At 41.1% G+C, this 24421-nt stretch overlaps 1 protein-coding gene across 2 annotated transcripts in view; it reads left to right on the plus strand.

Moving 5' to 3' along the window:
* The window catches only part of FEZ2 (fasciculation and elongation protein zeta 2), a 1097840-nt gene extending 1073777 nt beyond the window's left edge, over positions 1-24063 (plus strand). For both annotated transcript variants that reach the window (XM_044059029.1, XM_044059038.1), the window contains one exon: positions 23185-24063. In XM_044059029.1, the coding sequence (XP_043914964.1) occupies positions 23185-23201 (17 nt within the window). In that variant the 3' untranslated portion in view covers positions 23202-24063. The remainder of the gene's footprint in view (positions 1-23184) is intronic.
* The last annotated feature ends 358 nt before the right edge of the window (positions 24064-24421 follow it).

A 24421-nucleotide genomic window follows, 5' to 3' on the forward strand; every position in this document is an offset into this window, starting at 1 on the left:
TGTGCATAGTTAGGAACCCACTCCTGTCCTGAAGATGCTAAAACAGTGACACTTGATTTTTCATTAAATCAAGATGTATTACTTAGCTCAGCCAGTCAGGAAATTCTTATCGACAAAACACAGGAAAAAGTATGTCCTTAAGTAACTTTTCCAGACTCCCATGGCCTTACAGCTTTTGAAGAAATGGTCAAGAAATCACTTTTTTAAAAAAACTGCAGAGATAGCAGGAATAAGGCCCCCCAAACATACAACATATACACCCATTAAAAGACCCTTTGTGCCAAAAGAAAGAGAGAAGAAAAGAAAGAAAGGTGACTTTTCCACAGTCTCACAACTTTAAGAAATATTTTGATCATTAAATTACTTCTTAGAATACTGCAAGGAAAGAAGAAACACGTCTCCAAACAGACAACTCAGTCCCCTTAAAAGCTATTTTTGGGAAAAATAAGGAAGAAAGATGATAAGGCATTTTCTGTATCGTGTACTTCCTCTTTACATTGCCCAGACAGGGGAGCGAAGATGTATATTTTTTCTTTTCTCATACCAGAGAACCTTCCTCACTGCCTGCCAGTTGCCGGAGGTCTAGTTGCATTTCCAGAAATGAGATATATAGTCCTTCCCTTACTTCTATTCAAGATTACTTGTGATCCAAAAGAAACAGAAAAGTTCATCTAAGGCTGCTTACAAAATCTCTGATCAGTTATTCATTTCTTGTAAATGTAAGAAAAAAAGGACAACGTGTCAAATCAGACTATCTCCAAATGGTTATCACATTCTATTACCGTTTGTTAATACCCACCTCAATAAAGTAATTTCCGGCAGGTCAAGGCTCACTCTTCCAAGGCCTTGGCTTTTTCTATGGCTTTTTGGAAAGGAGTGGATTCTAGAAGTTCTAGAAGCAGCAACTTTGTCTTCTGTACACACCTTTACAAAGCATTGCAAACTAGATTCCTTCTCCAGGTCTAAAGAAGGCTTTCTTATGACCATTCTCCAAGGGCTGCTGGACCCTCATCCTTCCTCCTAGTCAGTATAAGCTAAGGTGGTCTACTCGTATAGCTAAGGCTACTAAAGCAGCAATCAAATGAACATACTGCAGTTGTGTAAGTAAACTTACCATAACAGTAGATGTTCATATCAGAAGCTGCTTCCTTCCTCCCTTCATTCCCCTTTTTTGTGTTTTCGCTATTGTAGTAGCGATCATTCAAATGTCCAATGTTTCGGTAAGTTTAATTACATGACTGTACTTTCTTATGAAACTACACCGGATCTCACACTGTTAAAATAAATTTGTCATGGTCAGAAAGTTCAGAATAGTAGCTGCCTCATTCTTATCCCATTCATCCCACAAAAAGCTTAGATGATTGTAATAGACATGGAAGGTATTTATATACACATACCTTTATCCCTTACTACAAGAAATGTCTCTCCTTCAAAGAGGAACAAAATCAGTACCAATTAATTGCTCCTACTTATTTGACCCTGCATCAGCCCCCATAAACTTTAAAAAAAATGTTAATTGTGAAACTCATTCATCTTTTCCCATACTACTGTCTTCTGGTTGAAAACTCCGAGAATTCACTTATTCTATTACAAGGTAGATTCGTCCCTCTTAGAAAAATAAGAATAAAAGGAAATTGTGTACCTTGTTTAACCACTAACTTGATAGCTTTGATAAAGCAGACAAATAATGCATGTAAATATGGAAAGCAAGCAACAGAATAACTCAAAAGCTCTTAGGCTATCAAAACCTAATTCAGAAACATGGAAAAATGTACATCAAGGAAATAAAAAAAAAACTGAAATGCAAGTAAAGTATAAATTCAAAGTTTTACCAAAACTGTGCTATGCTAAGTTTCAATCCCCAGAAACAGTAAATTATAGTTTTCTGTATTTTTTATTTAAGCTTGTCTGCTGGGTTAGAACACTGATCACAATAGACAAGTTGATGGCAAACCTTTTCGGCTAGGTGTGTCAAAAATTCGGAGAACGCCTATCTTGACTCTGTCGACGTGTCACTCCCCCCCCCCCGCCTCGAACAAAAGAGAAACAATTCTTTACGTATTCATTTATTTAAAAAAATATTGTCCAGTCGTGTACTGCTATGTATTATAAAAGTAAAAGAAAAATCAGTGACTTACAATAGCGAAAACTATATGTTCACTGATTATTGGGCTTAAAACAGTGCACCAAAAATTACCCTACTTTTAACAGTAATTTTTAATTGAACTGAAAAAATATGGAGCGCATTGCATTTGATTTAATTAACTTCAATTAATTACTTTTTTGTCGCTGAGTTTTAATAGATAAGTACAGGGTCACATATTTCTTGTATTTTTGTTCGTTCAGTTTCTTTGGTAACTCGGGTGTAGGTGAACGCTGGTGTGTCATCCAAAACGTCATGGCTTGTCACCTTTGACACACATGTCCTAGGTTCGCCATCACTACAGTAGACCATTTGCAGAGACTGCCCACATTAATATTTCTTTCACTGTGCCCAAAACTGTTAACTCGTCTATACCCTTAGACAATTTTGTTCACCTCTCACCATTGTACTTTAAGCAGACAAATAAAAGCACTGTTGGAGTTACTTCAAACTATTACCTACAAATCTAATCATTAATTTCATGTCTTACTCCGTGACATTCTTAATTCTGAGTACACCATAGCTAAGCCCCTTACTCCTATTGGTAACATAGTGTTATGTACAAAGACCCTTTACGTAACTTTTAACATGCAGTCATCAAACCACTCACAAAAGTATTTAGTCCAAACTTATCATCTGATTATAGAACAGTGGCAAACATATTCCCATTAGCAAAAAGTCTTGAGAAAGTTGTCAATGATCAAACTCTAGCATATGTATCAAAGTGTTAGCTCTCATTTGACAGACAGCATGGTTTCAGGCCAAAATATATCATTTTAATTCTATTTGTGCATTAACTGAGCCGTGGATGTTGGGTTACTAACAAGGGCCATTTTTCTAGATTTGAACAGAAATTCAGAACTGTTAATCGCAATCTAATACTAGAAAACTTTTAACTTTTTTTCTTCAAAAGTTATTTAGTGGTTCCAAAACTTCATTTCAAACAGAACTTTAATAGTCAGTGGGATCAATTCCCTAAGTGAAACAGAAATCCCAACCAAGGGAGACCCACAATGGTCAGTTCTGGACTGTCTGCTCTTCTCACTGTAAATTAGGAGTGTTCCCTAAGACTTGTATTCTATGTGCAGATGACATTGCCATAACAAAAGCCTACCACTGTGATAAAGCTTGAATTTATTACAACACAGTGGCTTCTCTTCAATCTGGATTTGAAGTTCTACAAAGTATCAATGAACCCACAAAAGTCATCAGTAATGGTCTTCAGGGCTCAGACATATATTACTAATCTTCAGCCTCTTACAGTTGTAGACCCTTCAGGAACATCTGTGTCATATATCACTCTCCAAAATTGCATTCAAGCACTATTTGTTAAACTCATGTCATACTCATTACTTCTAAACATTTGAGCCATCCTAAAGTGGCATATGTAGTCACACATGTAAAACAGGGTGAGACATTAAGACTTGAACATGAATTGCACTGTTTATCCCTTTTTTCAACACAAGCAAGTTCCTATTACAAGTAGCTGAATGTGAAACTCCAAAGTTCATTTTATTTATTTTATTTATTTATTTTACATTTGTTAACCGGGCTAGTCTAGCTGGATATATGTCCATTTTCAGTAGAGGCCCGGGGAGAAAAGCTCCACACATAAATCAATACAAAGAGACATATTATTAAAAAATTTAAGTACAATAAGAATATACATTTAGTAATAAGAACAACAAATACCTAAGGCACTCACAAAAATTATACTAGGTCAGTAGAAGCATAACATTAAAAAGCTAAAGATTAGCAATTAGTTTTCAATAATCATGTCGAAGAGAAAGAGGTAAAGCAGGAGATTTGAAGGGATTAATGTAGTCATTTATCCAATGATTGACAATATCTTTGAGTAACACTGAAGCATATAAAATGGTTATATATCACAGCCCGAGCCTCATACCTTCTAAATATACTAACCTACAAATAACCTAAGTTGTTACTCTTCTGTTGTGAACAGATTCAAATATACACTGCCCTTCATGCTCCTTAAGAAACAGTGAAAGTTTAAAACGCCACAGGTCCCAATACTCTCTATCATATAGAAAAAAGGCCTTCAGTGAAATAAGCTCTATCTAGTTGAATACAAGGTACCAGGTATTTCCTCTGCAGCTAACCCGCCCTTTTAGCAGAAAGTTGAAAATACATTTAAAAATAAATTCAGGTGTCTCTGCTTCAAGGACTGCGTAAAATAAGTGATATGTAACCAATTAGAATGTATATTTCTGCCCCACACTAATAAATCATGATTTTTTCTCTACAGGTTTGTGTCTGTCTAACCAACCTTACTGTAAATATGTGCATGTTCTAACTGTCTAAGCATAACTTGTACTGCAGTTTAGACATTTTCAATTCATACAGCATGTAAATGGTGAATTTGTCAACCTATACAGTTGAATGATATATCTGGCTGTGTAGCACAACTTTATATTCTGTTTAATTTCTTACCATATTGCATTCTGTTCTTTGGTGTTTATTAACATTGTATGTTCATTGCTAATCTATGCATGTAGTTGTGGTACTCTGTGGACTGGCTTATGGGTGAAAATAGGTTCTGACTAGTTCAGTTACTTGCTTAACAAACTGGATGGATGGATGGATGGATGGATGGATGGATGGATGGATGGATGGATGGATATACTCCATTTGGACAACTGAAATTCTGTATTCATTTCTTCCAGATCTGTTAGAGAAGTTGGTTTCAGAAAAAGTCTTTTAAGGTTACAGCTGTGTTAAGTCCATTGCTTGTCCTAAGTGTGGCGATGATGATGGGCTTGTTGAATGAGCTGTAGTTAAGCATAAACTCATCGAACATGCAACATTTTCTTAAGAAGACCCTAACTCCACCCTTCACTGTTCAAACACATCCCTTCTATGTTGTCTGAACCTGAGCTTCCCCTTGAAGATTTTTTGGGACTCTCTTTCCAGCAGTGTCAATGCTATCCAACTAGCAGCATAGTGAGGGTTTGGTATGTCAAGCAGGGGAAACCCCATTCCTAGCCCCTTTTTTTATAGGTCTTGAGTCTATGGCAGTGGTACTTTGCCTTCACTCAACTTCTCATTGCCCCACACACATCCCAGAACAAGCCAGTTCTGTCGAGGACTTTGTCTTCGGACGACCCAACAGTAGTCTGTGTTGGCAGCTCAGATTATGTTCTGTCACTGGAAGAAGGTTTCTGGCAATATTTTATGACCCCAACCAATTTCGGCATACCAGCTTCTTTTCCCTTTCCATTTACATCAGAAAGATTCTCCAAAGATGCACTTATCTTGAAGTGGCTCAAGGATTCCTTTACATTTCTCCATGCTGTTCTGTAGTCACAAATTTCTAGACAATGCCAAGTTTTGCAAGATGAAAATCATAGTACCCACATTTTGGCCCTGACAGGTGTGGTTCACCTATTGGACAGGCCTGTCTTTCAAGGCTACCCAATAGCCTCCTCTCTCAGCAGGACCCTCACTAACAGGTTGCTTGATTTCTCCAGTTCCAGTGATGGCCATGGACCCCTTGTAGCCTGTTCAGGTGGTCTAGACTCTGCCAAAGAGACATGGCACATAAAAACATACCATAATTGAGTCACCTCCCTTGTGAGCTACTGCTAAGGGCTTAGACCTCTTTAGAGCTCCTGTACCAAGTGCCCTGCAGTGTGTGTGTGTGTGTGGTGTGTATATATATATATATATATATATATATATATATATATATATATATATATATGTGTGTTTTTTGTTTCAGGTCTTAACTTCTTTGCTACCAATGTACACTCGATGTAGAGTCTCTCTCCCTTTAGCTTCACTTAGCCTGTAAAACCTTCCTGAATGTCACTTTCTACTTTGTCCTCCCACTGAGCTTCAAGGTGTCCCATGGGGCCTTTACTTTGTCTTTCAGATGTCTACCTTGCCTCCCTTTCAAGCTGCTGCTGTGAAATATTTCATGTGGAAGGCCCTTTTCTTACTTGGTATTTACCCTAGCTAGAATGTTAAGCTTCAGTCCATGTGTGTTAATCCCATCTGTTCTTCCACAAAGGCAGTGTATGTCCATGAGGATGAACATTTCCTACATGCCAAAAGTATCCATGGAAGCTAATATTAATTGAATGATCTTCCAGTTTTCTTTCATAATTATACTAACTGTAGTGAATACCTGTTGCATTGTATGGATGTGCACAGACAACTTAGATTTTGACTGGACATTACAAAATCCATAAGGAAGGACTCCCCATGTTAATTTACTTTTCCAGTAAAAAAGTGGGTACCAAGGTGTTGAAGCCAACCCTATCCCCATTTGGCTATTTTACTACATAAAGTTTTGAAATAAAAAATATGGTAGGTCTTTTCTCAAAACCACAAATGTGAATTCTACTAGACTAGTTGCCATGCCACAGACAGTCTTTAAAAAATGCTGTGCATCTGCATTGTGGACATCTCTGAATACATCTGCAAGATACTATAAGCAGGTCTGCATCATCTTTTGGGGCATTACTTCATGGGAAGCCACTCCAAGGGTCGTGCTTTGGAATCTGTCTTAGAGGTGACAGAGGTGAAACTCCTAACATCAGTTGTGAAAGTTATGTACTTAACGTAGCGATAGATCTGTGTTAGCTGTTTCACCTCCGCCTCCATCTCCTCCTCCTTCCCCTTATCTCAGACTTGATGGGTGCTGCTGTTTTTGTTGGCTTTGAGTTAGCATAACATTTGTTTGTGTCTTCTGTTTCTCCTTTCATGAACTGATAAAGATCTAGCTGTGTGTCCTTTGGAGCTCAGCATTGTGAGTCAAGGGAAGAGCTATGATAGCTAGGGGAAAAATGTAGTTGCTAAGTTGACTTAATTTCTTGTCTTTGTCTAAAAGGTGACAGTGATGAAACTGCTAGTGCAGATTTATCATTGTGGTAAGTCATCTTTCATTTTCATGTCACCGGGCGATATATCAAGGAACCTAATTTGTACAGTCAGAAATGGCTTAGTATGCCCCCTGCTCATATTTTCAGTAGAACTTTTAAAACAAACAAGATCCCTGATCTCTAGAAACAAATGAGTATTACAATCTTGATCCAAAATGGAAGCTTTTTCACAGATCTTAATAACTGCAAACCAGTCAGCTTTATGTACATATTATGCGACATGACAAAGAATCATCATGAAATGTAGGCCGACATAGGTAACCTCCTTCTCCCCAGTATGGTTTGTTAATGGTAGATCTTGTATGCCTAACTCAGTAAATGTGAGCTGTGACTGCTGCCCTGAGTGAACATTTACCTGTCATTGCAGCTTATCTCAGGGAGCTAAAGGTAAATGAAGCCATAATTAATTGAGTTCACAGTTGGCTACCAGGCTATATGCAACAGATAAGAGTAGGAGCCTAGCCTCACCATCCCTTATCACCAGTGAAGCCTCTTGGGGCTCTTTCATAGGTCACTCCTGTTTGGTGTATTTCTTTCTCTCAGATATGAAAACTGACTCCAGATGACTGTAAACTTGGAAACATTGTCCTCAACCCTTCTGGCACCACCTCTGTTCAGAAAGCATTTTAATGGTGCAGTAGAAATTGCCTTGCCTCAGTGTCAGAAAATGCATCATTCTAGTATTACGAAAAAAGTCCCTGCCAGCTCTGTATATGCTTGATGAGCAACAACTAGAAGTTGACAAAATAGTTAAAGATGTTGGAGACCTTGTAGATGATGGTGATATTTCATTTAATACCCATATAGTGGGTATCATCTGCAAAACATGTGGAGTTGCCCCTTTGATCCTTTGTGGGGTTGACTTCCATGCTAGGGAGTTAATTGTCTCCTAAATACATCTCTTGTCTTACCATTTATAAAATACTGTACATAAAATACTGTACCCAGTTCTGTAATCTACCACTCAACTTCTCATTGCCCCACACACATCCCAGAACAAGCCAGTTCTGTCGAGGACTTTGTCTTCGGACGACCCAACAGTAGTCTGTGTTGGCAGCTCAGATTATGTTCTGTCACTGGAAGAAGGTTTCTGGCAATATTTTATGAACCCAACCAATTTCGGCATACCAGCTTCTTTTCCCTTTCCATTTACATCAGAAAGATTCTCCAAAGATGCACTTATCTTGAAGTGGCTCAAGGATTCCTTTACATTTCTCCATGCTGTTCTGTAGTCACAAATTTCTAGACAATGCCAAGTTTTGCAAGATGAAAATCATAGTACCCACATTTTGGCCCTGACAGGTGTGGTTCACCTATTGGACAGGCCTGTCTTTCAAGGCTACCCAATAGCCTCCTCTCTCAGCAGGACCCTCACTAACAGGTTGCTTGATTTCTCCAGTTCCAGTGATGGCCATGGACCCCTTGTAGCCTGTTCAGGTGGTCTAGACTCTGCCAAAGAGACATGGCACATAAAAACATACCATAATTGAGTCACCTCCCTTGTGAGCTACTGCTAAGGGCTTAGACCTCTTTAGAGCTCCTGTACCAAGTGCCCTGCAGTGTGTGTGTGTGTGTGTGGTGTGTATATATATATATATATATATATATATATATATATATATATATATATATATATGTGTGTTTTTTGATTCAGGTCTTAACTTCTTTGCTACCAATGTACACTCGATGTAGAGTCTCTCTCCCTTTAGCTTCACTTAGCCTGTAAAACCTTCCTGAATGTCACTTTCTACTTTGTCCTCCCACTGAGCTTCAAGGTGTCCCATGGGGCCTTTACTTTGTCTTTCAGATGTCTACCTTGCCTCCCTTTCAAGCTGCTGCTGTGAAATATTTCATGTGGAAGGCCCTTTTCTTACTTGGTATTTACCCTAGCTAGAATGTTAAGCTTCAGTCCATGTGTGTTAATCCCATCTGTTCTTCCACAAAGGCAGTGTATGTCCATGAGGATGAACATTTCCTACATGCCAAAAGTATCCATGGAAGCTAATATTAATTGAATGATCTTCCAGTTTTCTTTCATAATTATACTAACTGTAGTGAATACCTGTTGCATTGTATGGATGTGCACAGACAACTTAGATTTTGACTGGACATTACAAAATCCATAAGGAAGGACTCCCCATGTTAATTTACTTTTCCAGTAAAAAAGTGGGTACCAAGGTGTTGAAGCCAACCCTATCCCCATTTGGCTATTTTACTACATAAAGTTTTGAAATAAAAAATATGGTAGGTCTTTTCTCAAAACCACAAATGTGAATTCTACTAGACTAGTTGCCATGCCACAGACAGTCTTTAAAAAATGCTGTGCATCTGCATTGTGGACATCTCTGAATACATCTGCAAGATACTATAAGCAGGTCTGCATCATCTTTTGGGGCATTACTTCATGGGAAGCCACTCCGAAGGGCCGTGCTTTGGAATCTGTCTTAGAGGTGACAGAGGTGAAACTCCTAACATCAGTTGTGAAAGTTATGTACTTAACGTAGCGATAGATCTGTGTTAGCTGTTTCACCTCCGTCTCCATCTCCTCCTCCTTCCCCTTATCTCAGACTTGATGGGTGCTGCTGTTTTTGTTGGCTTTGAGTTAGCATAACATTTGTTTGTGTCTTCTGTTTCTCCTTTCATGAACTGATAAAGATCTAGCTGTGTGTCCTTTGGAGCTCAGCATTGTGAGTCAAGGGGAAGAGCTAAGATAGCTAGGGGAAAAATGTAGTTGCTAAGTTGACTTAATTTCTTGTCTTTGTCTAAAAGGTGACAGTGATGAAACTGCTAGTGCAGATTTATCATTGTGGTAAGTCATCTTTCATTTTCATGTCACCGGGCGATATATCAGGGAACCTAATTTGTACAGTCAGAAATGGCTTAGTATGCCCCCTGCTCATATTTTCAGTAGAACTTTTAAAACAAACAAGATCCCTGATCTCTAGAAACAAATGAGTATTACAATCTTGATCCAAAATGGAAGCTTTTTCACAGATCTTAATAACTGCAAACCAGTCAGCTTTATGTACATATTATGCGACATGACAAAGAATCATCATGAAATGTAGGCCGACATAGGTAACCTCCTTCTCCCCAGTATGGTTTGTTAATGGTAGATCTTGTATGCCTAACTCAGTAAATGTGAGCTGTGACTGCTGCCCTGAGTGAACATTTACCTGTCATTGCAGCTTATCTCAGGGAGCTAAAGGTAAATGAAGCCATAATTAATTGAGTTCACAGTTGGCTACCAGGCTATATGCAACAGATAAGAGTAGGAGCCTAGCCTCACCATCCCTTATCACCAGTGAAGTCTCTTGGGGCTCTTTCATAGGTCACTCCTGTTTGGTGTATTTTTTTCTCTCAGATATGAAAACTGACTCCAGATGACTGTAAACTTGGAAACATTGTCCTCAACCCTTCTGGCACCACCTCTGTTCAGAAAGCATTTTAATGGTGCAGTAGAAATTGCCTTGCCTCAGTGTCAGAAAATGCATCATTCTAGTATTACGAAAAAAGTCCCTGCCAGCTCTGTATATGCTTGATGGGCAACAACTAAAAGTTGACAAAATAGTTAAAGATGTTGGAGACCTTGTAGATGATGGTGATATTTCATTTAATACCCATATAGTGGGTATCATCTGCAAAACATGTGGAGTTGCCCCTTTGATCCTTTGTGGGGTTGACTTCCATGCTAGGGAGTTAATTGTCTCCCTAAATACATCTCTTGTCTTACCATTTATAAAATACTGTACATAAAATACTGTACCCAGTTCTGTAATCTACTCACATCTCCATCTGGTACAGTTAAGATACAAAGATTACTTGCAAAGTGAGTCAGAGGGTTGTAAGGCTTATTTGTCAATATTGTCAACCATAATGTGATGCATGACAATTTCATATCTCAAAGATTCCCTCATTTATGGAATTAACTGCTCTTTGTCGGTTGAACTCAGCCTGTCATGCCATATCTTCAGGAAGGAATTGGATGATTACATGGGCACATTCGAGTGTGTGATACAGAGCTTTGGGTAATATGAACCTATGTGCAGAATCCATGACTACTGAGTCCCAATTCTATAAAACAGGAGGATCAAAAATAGTTACATATTCTTGATTCCTTCTTGTTTCCCTTGGTTGGTAGTTCAAATGGGTCATTTTTCAAAAGTGCATTTTTTCTTCTAAAATACTGTGCTGTCATATTGTCAGCTGTGTCTGGGTGGCCTTTCAGTGGAGAGGCGCACCCTGAATTCCTTATGACATTCTGATTGTGTTCATCTCACATTCTGATTATAAAGTTGCAGATATAACATTCTGCATTATTCTCCAGAGGGTTGTCACTTTCATAAAGTGTAACCTTTTCCATTCTGATAATTTCCAGGAAAGTTTTTAGTGTGAGGATATTACACTGCCAAATTTCTTTCAAGCTTCATTCAAAGACAAATGACTGTTCCTTTCTTTTTATATAAAACATAAAAAAAATTTATGATCTGAAGAAGTTGTCTTCATTTGCTCTTCAACCTGTGGGACACCAGATCTGGGACGGATCTGACTCGGCCATGTTCCTTCAGCATTGGATCTGAGCTCCAAGCTTCTCCCCTACCCATAATGCCCCTGTCTCCTTCCTCCTTTCAGATCTCGTTTGCTGCATCTAATGTTCGCATCTTGGTCCATCCTCCAAGCAATTTTTTGGGTAAATTTTTCTGGGTTTTCTACTATCTTTAATTTCTATCTCCCCTTTCAGTTTTCTTGCCCTTTGCACTCAGGTGTCAGTGCTTTAAAAAAAAAAAAGAAAACTTTTTCTGCTTTTGTTCCCCTCTACTGTCTCTCTTGTGTATGTGTGGGTGTGATTTGAGTTCTTTTTCTCCACCCTCATGGCAGAGACACCCAAACTGGGATTCAGAAACTGCACAGAGTGTGGCCATAAGCTTTGCCCTGTGAATGGCCACACTCTGTGCATTGGTTTAGGGGTTCCTCACCTTGATTCCTCCTGCACATTGATTGACAGGAGGAATAAACTTTTTCTTAAGGGCTCCTCCTTAAACCTCCCACTAATGTTGCCCAAGCTCCCTCTTCAACCTCTTCTGATCCCCCCTCCGCCCCGGCCTCTGGGACTCAACCTCCCAAGAGGACCGGGGAAGGAGAGAAGTGCAAACACTGGGATAGGCAGAGGAAGAGGTCCTCCAACCGCACCTCCACGGGTAAAACCACTGGCAAAATCTCACCCAGTCCTTGGCTCAGGTTCCCCCACAGCTCCGTTCCCCTTGCTTCTCCCCGGAGCCGGAAGTGTCTCAGAGCTGTTCACCGGTGTCAGCTTCACCCCACTGGCTGTCTAGACCGGTGTTGGTGGCTTCTTCTGCTAGGTCCACTTGCAGCCTGTCCGAAGCTGAGGTGGACAGGATGATGCGGATGTTCTTCCGCACACAGATACAGATGGGAGTCTTGCCTGCCCCCTCCCCCTCCAGGGCTGGGGGCATGCAGTCCGCTTTCATCCTGATAACTCCTTCTCCTATCCAAACCAGGTTTCAGAGTTCTCTGGTCAGAGGACCCTCTGCATTGAGGGGTCGGTGCCGACGGTACCTGGTACCTCAACACCGACCGTTACCTTGAATGGGTCAGGTCCAACGAGCTCAGAGCCATCTGTCTCTCGGACCCGTAGCCTCAGCGCCAGATCCAAGGGGGTGGTTTCTGCTCTCTGAAGGCAGTTGGGGGTCGACTTTCACTACACCCCACAGCCTGGGAGTCAGTTACAGATGATCAGTGGGTGTTGCAAATCATATCCAGAGGATATTCAGTTCCCTTCATTCAAAGGCCAATTCCGGCCAAACACCTCCCGGACATTCCACCCGTACAAAGGGAGGCAGCAGCACAGGAAATTTCCAAGTTGCTAGAAAAATTAGTCATCCAGCTCATCCCCCCAGATCAGTCCAGATTAGGCATCTATTCCAGGTTCTTTTTAGTGCCAAAGAAGACGGGGAACTTAAGACCCATTTTGGATCTTTCAGGCTTAAACCTGTCAGTTGCCAAAACAAAATTCCAGATGGTCACCCTCCAAAACGACTGGATGTGCTCGGTGGACCTTTCGGATGAGTACTATCACATCAAAATGGACAGGCGCTCTTGGAGAGTCCTCCGCTTCTGGTTGGGGACCAGTCATACTAGTTCAGAGCGCTACCCTTTGGTCTCACCACAGCCCCCAGAGTGTTCACCAAAGTGATGGTGGTTGTAGCGGCCTGCAAGCTGCAGGGCTTCCAGGTCTTCCCCCTACCTGGACAATTGGCTCCTTTCTGCTCCCTCCAGGCATCAACTCTACAAAGCCAGGGATTTCCTTATCCAGACCACCCACCAGTTGGGCATCACCATAAGTCTCAACAAATCCCTGTTAGATACAGTTCAGATTCTGGACTTTATTGGAGCCCATTTAGATACCATTCAGACCAAGGTTTTCTTGACACCAGACAGACTTCAGTCCCTCAAACATCATATCTTGCACATGCTTCAAGTTCCATCTCCTCCAGCAGAGTTTGTTTTAAGGACATTGGGGTCCATGGCAGCCATGATCATCCTCATTCCCATAGCTCGGTAATACAGGGTGCTCCAATGGACTCTAATGGTCCAGTAGTCATTTCTAGATCTCCCATTGTTGCATCATGTTCATCTATCCTGAGCATGCAGGGATTCTCTTCTGGAGTCAGTCCCCGGACCTTCTTTGTGGTCGCCCATTTATTCTTCCCTCCCCTCTGACCACGGTGACCACGGATGCCTACCTACTCGAGTGTGGGGGGTGGCATTGCTTGGGAAGGACAGTTCAAGGCATGTGGTCTTCCCTGGAGACCCAGTTGCATATCAGTGTTCTGGAGATGAGGGTGGTGCTACTGGCCTTGCAAGCTCTTTGTACCCATCTTCCCCTAGGGGCAATTGCCATCCAGACAGACAATATGTCAGTAGTCTGGTACATCAACAAACAGGGGGGGAAACCAGGTCTTATCCCCTTTGCCATGAAGCCATGAGATTATGGGAGTGGGCTATCTTCACCGGCCATTTTCTGGTGGCAACGCACATTCCAGGGGAGTCCAACATTCTAGCAGACAGGCTCAGCAGTTCTGTCCTGATGCCTTACGTGTGGTTTCTGAATTCTTCCATAGCAAAACAGATCTTTTGAATGTGGGTCAGCCTTGATGCGATCTCTTCACCTCTTCTTCCAACGCAAAGTGCAGTGAGTTCTTTGCTCTGAACCCCCTTCAAGGAAGTCCCCCAGAGATGCTGTGGTTCATGCTTGGCCCTCCGGTCTTCTCTGTGCTTATCCTCCATTTTCCCTGATCCTGAAACTCATTTAGAAAGCACAAAGTCTGGGGAGCTCACTCATACTCATTGCCCCCTTCTGGCCTCACCAAGTATGATTCCCTTCTCTGTGGTCTCATGTAGTGTGCCCTCCCTGGACATTGGATCTGGTTCTGGATCTGATTTCACATCCCACAGGGATTCCACATCCAGATCTGGCCAGTCTGAAGCTCACCACTTGGCTGCTTCAGTTTCCATGATAGTTAGGATTCGTTGGCTATCTTCTCCTTTTAAGAAGATTTTGGTAGCGGCTCATAAATCCTCCACTAGGGAGGTTATTCAAGTAAGTGGAAACGTTTCTTAATTTGGGCATCTCAACGTGATTTGGATCCCTTCACTGCTCCAGTTCCTGTTAACTTAGAGTTTCTAGCAGGTGTTTTTCAACAGGGTGCCAGCTTCTCTGTGGTTAAAGTTCAGCTAGCAGCTATTTCTGTTTTCCACATAGGGGATAATTCAGCTTCTCCAGCCTTCTCTAAGCTCTGTAAAGTTTTTTGAAGGGTACTTTTCTTCTTAGACCACTGGTCAAGGACCCTACGCCACCTTGGGGCCTTAAATTTGGTCCTTCAAGCATTGGTTTCTTCCCCCTTTGAACCTGCTGCTTCAGTGGATCTGCAGTTCCTGTCTTGACAGCCTTCCTGATTGCTATTACTTCAGTTGAATGTCAGATCTTCAGGCCTTATTGATTAAGCCTCCTTACATGATCTTCCATAAAGACAGGGTATCTTTGTGCACGAATCCTTCCTTTCTACCGAAAGTGACCTCAGAATCAAACATCAATCAGGGTATCAACCTCCCTGTCTTCTTTCTGAACTTTCAGAATAAGGGAGAGTATAAATTGCACCTGCTGGATATTCATAGACAATTATGTTTTTACTTACACAGAACAAAGGTCTTTCACAAGTCCGATCAACTTTTCGTTTCCTACTCTTAAGCCCTTCTTAGGGAAACCTCTATCAAAGGTCACCATTGTTCATTGGATTTCTCAGTGTATACTGTTGGTGTGTTCAACCAAAGGATTGTCTCCACCAGGTCAAGTTAAGGCACATTCTACTAGGTCTATGACTACTTCAGCTGCCTTTTGGTCCAGAGTTTCTTTGGATGACATTTGCTCTGCGGCTACTTGGGCATCTTCACATACTTTCATCTCCCATTACAAGTTGGATCTTCTCTCCAGAAGTAGGGCATCCTTTGGCTCCACCGTGTTATGGAATATCCTTCCATGAGGGCCTCCCAGGTGTTTGGTAGCTGGGGACTCTGTTCCCCAGGTTGAAGAGCAAATGAAGACAACTTCAGATAAAGAAGTTATGTACTCACCATAATATTCCATCTGAGTTGTTGCTCTTCATTTGTCTTCAGTCGTCCCTTCCTCCTTCCCCCTGCCTTATATGAGCTAAGTAGTGGTCTGGCTGGAAAAGACATGGCCCTTTCTTTGGCATAACTGGTCATTTCTTATGATACTATCTGGGTTTTTGTGCAAGGGATAAGGCATTGTGTCAGGCTGGGTTACAGTGGTGGGCAGCAAACTCGATCTGAAGGGAGGAAGGAGACAGGGCATTGTGATAGGAGAGGTGCTTGGAGTTTGGATCTGATGCTGAAGAAATGCGGCCAAGTCAGATCCGTTCTGGATCAGTGTCCCACAGGTTGAAGACAAATGAAGAACAACAACTCAGATGGAACGTTATGGTGAGTACATAACTTTTCTTTTTCTGTCTGGCTTTTTTGAATTTGTTGATATGGTGCCAAGGCTGGTAGTTAACTTTCAGATAATTAGAATGGACTTTATTCCATACATAGAAAGTACTGAAGTTCAGCTCAATTGCTTTACATCATAATCTTGTAACTAAACATAATATTAAATTAATTCAAGTAGTTCAGTTTTTATAAAATTAGTAAGATGTCTTGGCAATGAAGTTAACTTAAGAATCCAATGTTATCTGTTTTCGTGTGTTCATACATGGATTGTCAGATCCAACAGGATCTGACCTTGGCGCTGATCTCATGTTTATCGGTTCCAAAGTTCTGATTCCACCCCTACCCATAATACCCTAGGCTTAGCTACAGATACCCAGATCTCGTTTGTCACTCAAACCGTTCAAGGTTCTCTCTACTACTTTGCAAAAGTTCTGTTAGCAGTGCACTCCTTTCATACCATGACAGTGTCTTAAGTTTTACTAGACCTTTCCTTTTATACCTTTCACTTTCTAATTTTAAAAAAGCATTCTTGTTCATATATAGATAGATATAGAGAGATTAATAATAGTAGAAAATCCCTCTATTATTTTGTTGTTTAGTCTGTAGTGCTACAACTTTTATAACTTTAGCTAGTTTACGTGTACTTTATTTTCTGATGTCCTTTCTCATTTTTTCAGCCTCAGCATGTCAGTAGCTTCAGGCTTCAACAAATTATCACAGTTTGGGCAGAAGTTGCTCCTTCAGGACCCACAAATGAAGTATGTCTATTGTCTTGGTGTGGCTCACATAGAAATGGACTGTCAGTCGTATGCAGCCTTTAGCACTAGGTCTCTTTAAACATGATGGGAAACATTAATTCCTAAGGGGCTCCTTCCAGCTCAGATAGGAACTACCCCTTCATCTTGTCCTTCTACCTCTTCTAGCAAAGAGAAGGAAAAAACTAAGGCAAAACCTCATAACAAAGAAAAAGAAAGAAGCAAATCTCCACCCAAAACTTAAAAAAAAAAGATCACTGCAACTGACCACATCTGTCAGTCCTGACTCAAAAATCCCAAGAAGGATGGAACCAACAACCCCTTGGCCCCATACTCCTTTTCCACACACTTGACGTCTAAGCTTCACTCTCCAGTACTTCAAGAAAAGAGATACTCTGGACCCTACTCAGTAGCATCATCCTCTTGGTCATCTAGAAGTCTTACAAAGATGGACAGTGACAGGATGATGAGGAAATTTTTGAAGACAGAGATGCAGCTCGGGGTTATCCTGACACAATTCCCTAAGAAGGTGCCAAATGTTGACCATCTTGACTCCTCCATACAAGAATCCACACTGATCCAAGCTTTGGCTTTGGGTTCATTAGCACTGAATGGAACTTTTGCTTCTTTGACGACACTGGAGCTCCTGACATCTTTGACACTGACTATATCCCAATTTCTCTTGATGCAGATACCGTTGGATCAAGAAGAGACATGTAGCTGAGCTTTAGGGGAATGATTCAACAACAAGGTTCTCAGAGCTGTCTCTTCCCCTCATGAAATCAGATAGCTTGGGACTGAGATCTTCTTTGGAACAGAGGCTTGTCGGTGCAGAGATTTCCTTTTCCTCCTTGGAGCAGAGGGACTCATCAGTGCCAACAACAGCCTTGGCTTTTGAAGCTTTCAAAAGGATTTTGGCATCTTCCAAAGACAAGACAGTTACTGCTACTCTGTTTCCACCCAAACCCCACCTGCAATCTGCTTTTCCTCCGTTACAGCAAGTCTTAGAGGGACAGTCTGTCCCAAGAGCTTCTGAAGAAATTTCTCAGTTCCTTATATGACTTTGACCTTTCTGCTTAACTCCCAGAAAAAAGACATTTAAACGGAAACATTTAGACTCATCACCCAAGTCCTTCATGGAAGATACTGACTTAGAGGAAGGTGAAGGTTCCCTGTGCTCCCTGTCTGAAGATGTCTCCTTTGGAGACATTCTAGAATTAATCCCAAGATCCTTCTCCAGATTAGTTTGTATTCTTGGAGGCTATTGGTTCTAGACCAACTTCATCCTGGATGATACCACCCATTGATCCCCTTATAGACCTAATGGCTCAATGGGCATGGAAGGACCCCAATGTGTGGAGCCGATTGCAAACTGTCTGTCCCAACAGATAGGAAGCATTGGATTAAGGAAGCATCTGATCGGAAGCATTGGATTAAGGAAGCATCTGTAGATGCTGTGGTGGTGGCAGCAGCCACTAACAAAAAGCTATCAGAGGAAAGCTCTTCAGTCCATTCCTTTCAGTAACTTTTGCCCTTCGATCCCTGAACTACCTTGCTCGACTTACAAGATTCCAGAGAGACTTGACAAAGGAGAAAACCATGTTTCTCTCAGGGTTACTGCTGGTAGATGTTCAAAAAACAGTGAACTCTCAGCTTTTGACCCTTTAGTCTTTTTCTAATATAGCTGTGCATCTGCTGTCTAACACAGCTGATGGTACGGCCAGAGCAGCAATTACCAGCTTCACCATGTGCGACTATGCCTAGATACTGTGTGACTTTCTGGAAGGTGCTAATTCATTCTTCATCAGTGCCTGTTATGATGGCTGCAGTTTGTTTGGACCTGAAGTCAAGGATACACTCACCAGGAGCCACAAAGATGGCAAGACTCTCTCTGCAGTGAGCGTATGCTTCTCTACCCCACAAAGAACATTCTCCAAAAACCAGAGATCAGAGAAGAAGATGTTCTTCAAATCACAGAGTTCTTTCCATGACTCCCAAGATAAAAGACCATCCAGTGGCAGAAGCGAAAGCAATTGTAATGGAATATGCCCATGAGGCCAGAGGTGGACCACAGGCTTACAAGGTCCCTTTTAGGAGAAAGCCTTTCATCTCCCCTGAACGGTTGTCTGACTGCTGCAGTCTGGAGGGTCTCTCCTTACACCTTCAGGCCTGGCAAAAGATACCATCAGATTCATGGGTGCTAAGGATAATATCCAGAGGTTACTCAATTCCCTTTTTCTTCAGCCACAAAAGAAGAAAGTCTCAGATGTTCCATCCAATTAGTGGGACTTAGCAACCATAGAAATTTCAAAGCTGCTAGAAAAGAAAAGAGTCATCCAACTGGTCCCTGATGACCAGTTAGTAACTGGAATCTGTTCCAGGTTCTTTTTAGTAACAAAAAAGACTGGGGACCCAAGACCTATTTTGGATATAATTCACCTGACCAAGTTCGTAAAATAGACAAAATTCCAGAGGGTCATGGTTCAGACCATTTTAGCACTACTGAGGCAGGATGATTGGATGCGCTCGATAGATCTCCAGGATGCTTGCTATCACATCAAAATAGCAAAGCACTCCAGGAGATATCTCTGCTCTCAACTGGGAGCCAATCATTTCCAGTTCAGAGTTTTGCCATTCAGTCTCCCCACAGTCCCCAAGGTGTTCACCAAGATCATGGCAGTTGTAGCGGTGCACCTAGATCTTCAAGGGATCAAGGTCTTCCCATACCTAGATGACTGGCTCTTTACAGCCCCACCGAGCATTTCCTTCACAAACATCAGGACCATGTACTCTAGTTGCTTCAGATCATAGGAATTTCATTAAATTATCCAAAATGCTAATTGATTCCAACACAAACCTTAGAATTCATTGAATGTCACCTGAATACAAAGGTTCAAATAGTCAGCCTCCCTCCAACCAGAATTTAGTCACTACATATGACAGCCCTACTAGCTCTTCGATATCCAAAACCACCAGCAAGATTGAGCCTACATCTTTTGAGTCTCATGGCATCTATGATCCTTATGATTCCCCTGGCAAGATATTACATGAGAGTACTGCAAAGGACCTTATCAGTACAGTGGACACAATCCATTCACCCTCTATATGCAAAGATTTGAATTATACAGGTATTCAAAAACCACATCTCATGGTGGGTAACCTCCCCATTGGTGACTAATGGCCATCCTTTCTGGAGGGGGGGGGGCATTTCGAAGGGAGGATGGTCCAAGGTATATGGTTGACGACAGAAGCCAATCAATCTTCACATCAATATCTTGGAGATGAGGGTGGTCCTCCTAGAGTTGCAGGCTTTCAGAACCTACTCCACTCTCCAAGGGTGTGATATCCATTCAGACACACAACATGACTGTGGTATGGTACATTAACAAACAAGGAGGAACCCATTCTTACCCTCTTTATCAGAAAGCCTTAAGGGTTTGGCAGTGGATGATGTCTTCACAGTGCTTTGTAATCATAATCAACATCCCAAAGAGCACCAATGTACTTGCGGAAATTCAGCAGAACATTTCTAATGACTTACAAGTGGTCCCTCAACCCTGCTGTGGCACAGACAGTCTTCAGCTGCTGGAGCCAACCTGTCTGCAGTCTCTTTGCCTCCTAAATGGACAACAAATGTAGCAGGTACTTTGCTCTGATCTCCCCACAGGGATAGTCACAGAGGGATTCTCTGATCCACAATTGGCCACCAGGGCTCCTATATGCCTTTTCCTATTACCTCTAATGAACAAGCGCAAGGCCACATTTATCCACATTGCACCCTTTTGGTCCCAGCAGACTTGGTTCCCATTCCTGTGACCTACTCTAATCCATCCACCAAGAATGCTGGATCATTATCCAGAGCTCCTATTCTGTCCTTCTGGACTGCCTCCTCCGGATCACATGTCCACAACGTTAACCACATGGAACTTCCAATTTTAACATTAGCCAGAGATGCCAGGCTTCCTCCTGCAATGGTCAACAGTCTATCTGCTTGTCAGAAACCATCTACCTGGAAAATTTTTTACAGCAAATGGAAGAGATTTTTAGTTTTGGGTCCATTCTAAGGGACTGGATCCTTTTTCAGCACCTATGCAATCTATACTTGAATTTCTGTCTGACCTCTTTAAAAAAGGCTCCAGTTACGAAACTATCAAGATTTAGTTGGTGGCTATTTCCAATTTCCATTTTGGGGTTAATTATACATCTGTTGCATCCTTTAGGATTTCCAAAGCCTTTCTTAAGGGCACAGTTTTACTAAGGCCTCCCATTAGGGACCTATTACCAGCTAAGGACACTACCATTTTCTTACAAGCCCTCACACAACCTCCTTTTGAACCAGGTAACAAGGTGGACTTGAAATTTTTGTCTTGGAAAACTGTTTTTGTAGTTCCATTAAATTTAGCCAGACAAATCTCAGAATTACAAGCCCTTTCATCAGAACCACCATGTCTGGTCTTCCGTAAGGACAGGGTTTCCCCTCAAAACTAATGCATCCTTTATCCCTAAGGTGGCATCCAATACTAACCTAAACCCATGCATATATCTCCCCATTTTCTTTCCTAGATTATCCAACAAAGTGGAATACTTAATACATTTGTTGTATGTTCACAGACGACTCAGAGTCTATATTCACAGGACAAAGTTTCAGAAAAGATGACCAAATGTTAATTTTCTTTACTAGACCAACATTGGGGAAAGCAGTTTCTAAAGTAACACTATAAAGATGGATTTCAGATTGTATCCCCTTTGTATACCAAAGTAAACCATAGGCATACTCAACAAGATCAGTTTCTACTTCTACAGCCTTCAGCAGAGCATTACAGTTGATGACATTTTTACAGCAGCTACTTGAGCGACAGGACACATCTTTGTGTCCCACTGTAAGTTGGATGAACAGTCAAGATCATGTTCATCTGTTGATTTAGTAATTACCAACATATAAGTCTCGGCACCGCACTATTACCACTGTCTTGCCTAACACCTTAGGTTAAACACTTTCCAATAATCATCTCCTGGTAATTTAATAAAAGCAGTACTAATGCAGTCTATACAAGTTATGAGTGCTGGAGATGTTAAAAGGAGGAAGATAGAGCAGATGTGGGTAAGGTAAGTGTGGGTCTGGGTTTTTAATGCTGAACCTTTCAGTTGTACCAAAAGTTTTGGTATTATAGGTGGGAGTGTGCATGAGTGTTTACAAGTTAGAGTAAAGGCTAGTGAAGGGGATCTGTTCAGTATTATGTACAAGTGCTGCTGTATGTGGTATGTGTCTGAGTGTCTTGCATATTGATATTGCTATGGAAAGTGTTTTTTTTTAAGGCAAGTTGAGGGCTGCGGCTAGCACGTTAGTAAGGATGGGCTGGAGAAGACCCTCAACTTTTTGTGTCTTATACAAACAACATTTTGACCACCAATGTGCCTAAGTGAACTCTGTCTAAATGGTTTACAAACTGCATTGCTTTTTCTTTTGACAAACGCAGGAGGTCTTTTACAGCTGAGCTGTTTCTGTCAGGACTATAGTGTGCTCTGGGGCGGTATTCAGGAATGCATCCTAAGAGTGACATTTGTGCAGTCACTGCGTAGTCATCACTGAATACTTTTGCAGTACAGTGTAACTGGCTCTGATTTCTCGATTCGGGTCATCCTTTCATGCCATTATTATTTGGAGTATTCTTTCGTGAGACTCCCTCAGAGGAGCTCTACAGGTGATAACAGTGGAACTCCAATTTCAGATACAAAAGTTACACAAGTATAGATTGGTGGCCCCAGACATCATCACCATTCCTGCCACTACCACATGCCCTAGGCTGGGCCTGGCAGAGCCTTCTAATTAGTATTGTATGTGGATGTTGTGTTACTAGTTGTTTTCTTGGACTTCTTTATACAGACCTTCTGCTTCTAGACATTTGTTCCTTGGGGCTAGAGAATCATGGACAAAGTGGAAGGACTTTGATAGCCTGGGAAACACTTCACTGCTGGCAAAGTATCCGAACTTACCAATCCAAATGTATCTTTAAGTTTCTTGGGCTTCTTTATACAGACCTTCTGCTTCTAGACATTTGTTCCTTGGGGCTAGAGAATCATGGACAAAGTGGAAGGACTTTGATAGCCTGGGAAACACCTCACTGCTGGCAAAGTATCCGAACTTACCAATCCAAATGTATCTTTAAGTTAAGTGGGTAATGTTTGTTAGCTGCAGTTCAACTCCGTGCAAGACAGCATTTGTCACTGACAAATTTTCATTTTACAAATCCTAGATCAGCCATGCATTTCATTTTGTTAGTTATGACAAAGTTTTGATGCACAGTGATTTGGGATTGCCTCACACTGTTTTTTTATTTTTCTGTTTTTATAGTTCTTTGTCCTACATAAAAGTTGGTGTCCAGAACCAGAAAAAAGAAGACAACAAGAACGGAGATGGCATTGCATTGTATTCCATGACAAGAGAAATAACTTGTTTACCATGAACAGTACTTAATTTCAACTTCTCTTTGGTACTACTGCTTAGGTTCTCAACATTTACATCCCCATTACTCTTTGGAATTTATGCCTTTCAACATTGCAGCAGAGATGTGTTCCATTTTCCATGAGCTGTAGCATTTTCGATAGTGAAGTGAGATTAGATTAGTTATTGTCACAGATGTGTTAACCTGAGCATAGAACAAATGAGAAGAAAAAGGCTGTAATGTCTTAACCACAAGTATTGTTTTAGCTATGTAAAATCTATTTTTACAGTAAGTAGAAATTATAGATTTCCTCCTTCCTACTGGGGACATTTTTCATTTTAAAATGTAAATAATGTAACTCTAGTTTTACCTAGCCCAAAGTAGAAAATATTTTTTTTATTTATTATAAAAAAGGGATCATTTTAAACTGCACTGAAGACCTCAGCTTGGCTTTGGCTGACGCACTGCTACTCTAAAGAACAAGCCATTTATCTTGCTCAGTAAAGAAAATGTATTTTAAGATGTAAACAGCATGTTATAAGCCAAACATGAGAGTTTTCTGAATTGATGTTTTAGTTTATGCATGCTTGTGAGTGTGGTACATTAGGGCTGACACTACACTGGTAAAGCAGTAAGGACCACGGATGTGGGAGACAGGTTGGGTACTTTGGGGTGTATTTGTTGATATGTTTAAAAAAAAAAGGCTGTTTACGACAGAATATTCTGATGTTGTGTGTGTGCTGCATCCACATCTAGTGTGACTCTACCACATGAAGATGGCAGCTATATAAATAAAAGCATAACTTTTGCGGATATAACAGCCAGAGTTAAGCATTGTGTTATAACATGCAGCAGAATGTATTTTCTAGCGTTTGTCACTCAAAATGAAATCAGAGCTATCTTTCCCAATTATATTAAGCGTACCCCAAATAAGTATTACTACCGCAGCATACAGGAAATTCCTTGTGCTGCAATAATGTGGCTTTTCCAGTTGCTTGCTAAGTTTTTCATTTAATTTGAGAGTTTTAAGACACCCTAGGACCCTGCACTTTCATATCATTTAGTTTAACAAGCTATTTACATTCCGTGGCCAATTTAATTATTTGATGCACCGAGGAAATATTGAACATTTTAACAACAAAAATG

This window comes from Protopterus annectens, chromosome 1.part2 (assembly GCF_019279795.1).
Source record: "Protopterus annectens isolate FY-2018-M chromosome 1.part2, PAN1.0, whole genome shotgun sequence".
Lineage (NCBI taxonomy): Eukaryota > Metazoa > Chordata > Ceratodontiformes > Protopteridae > Protopterus > Protopterus annectens.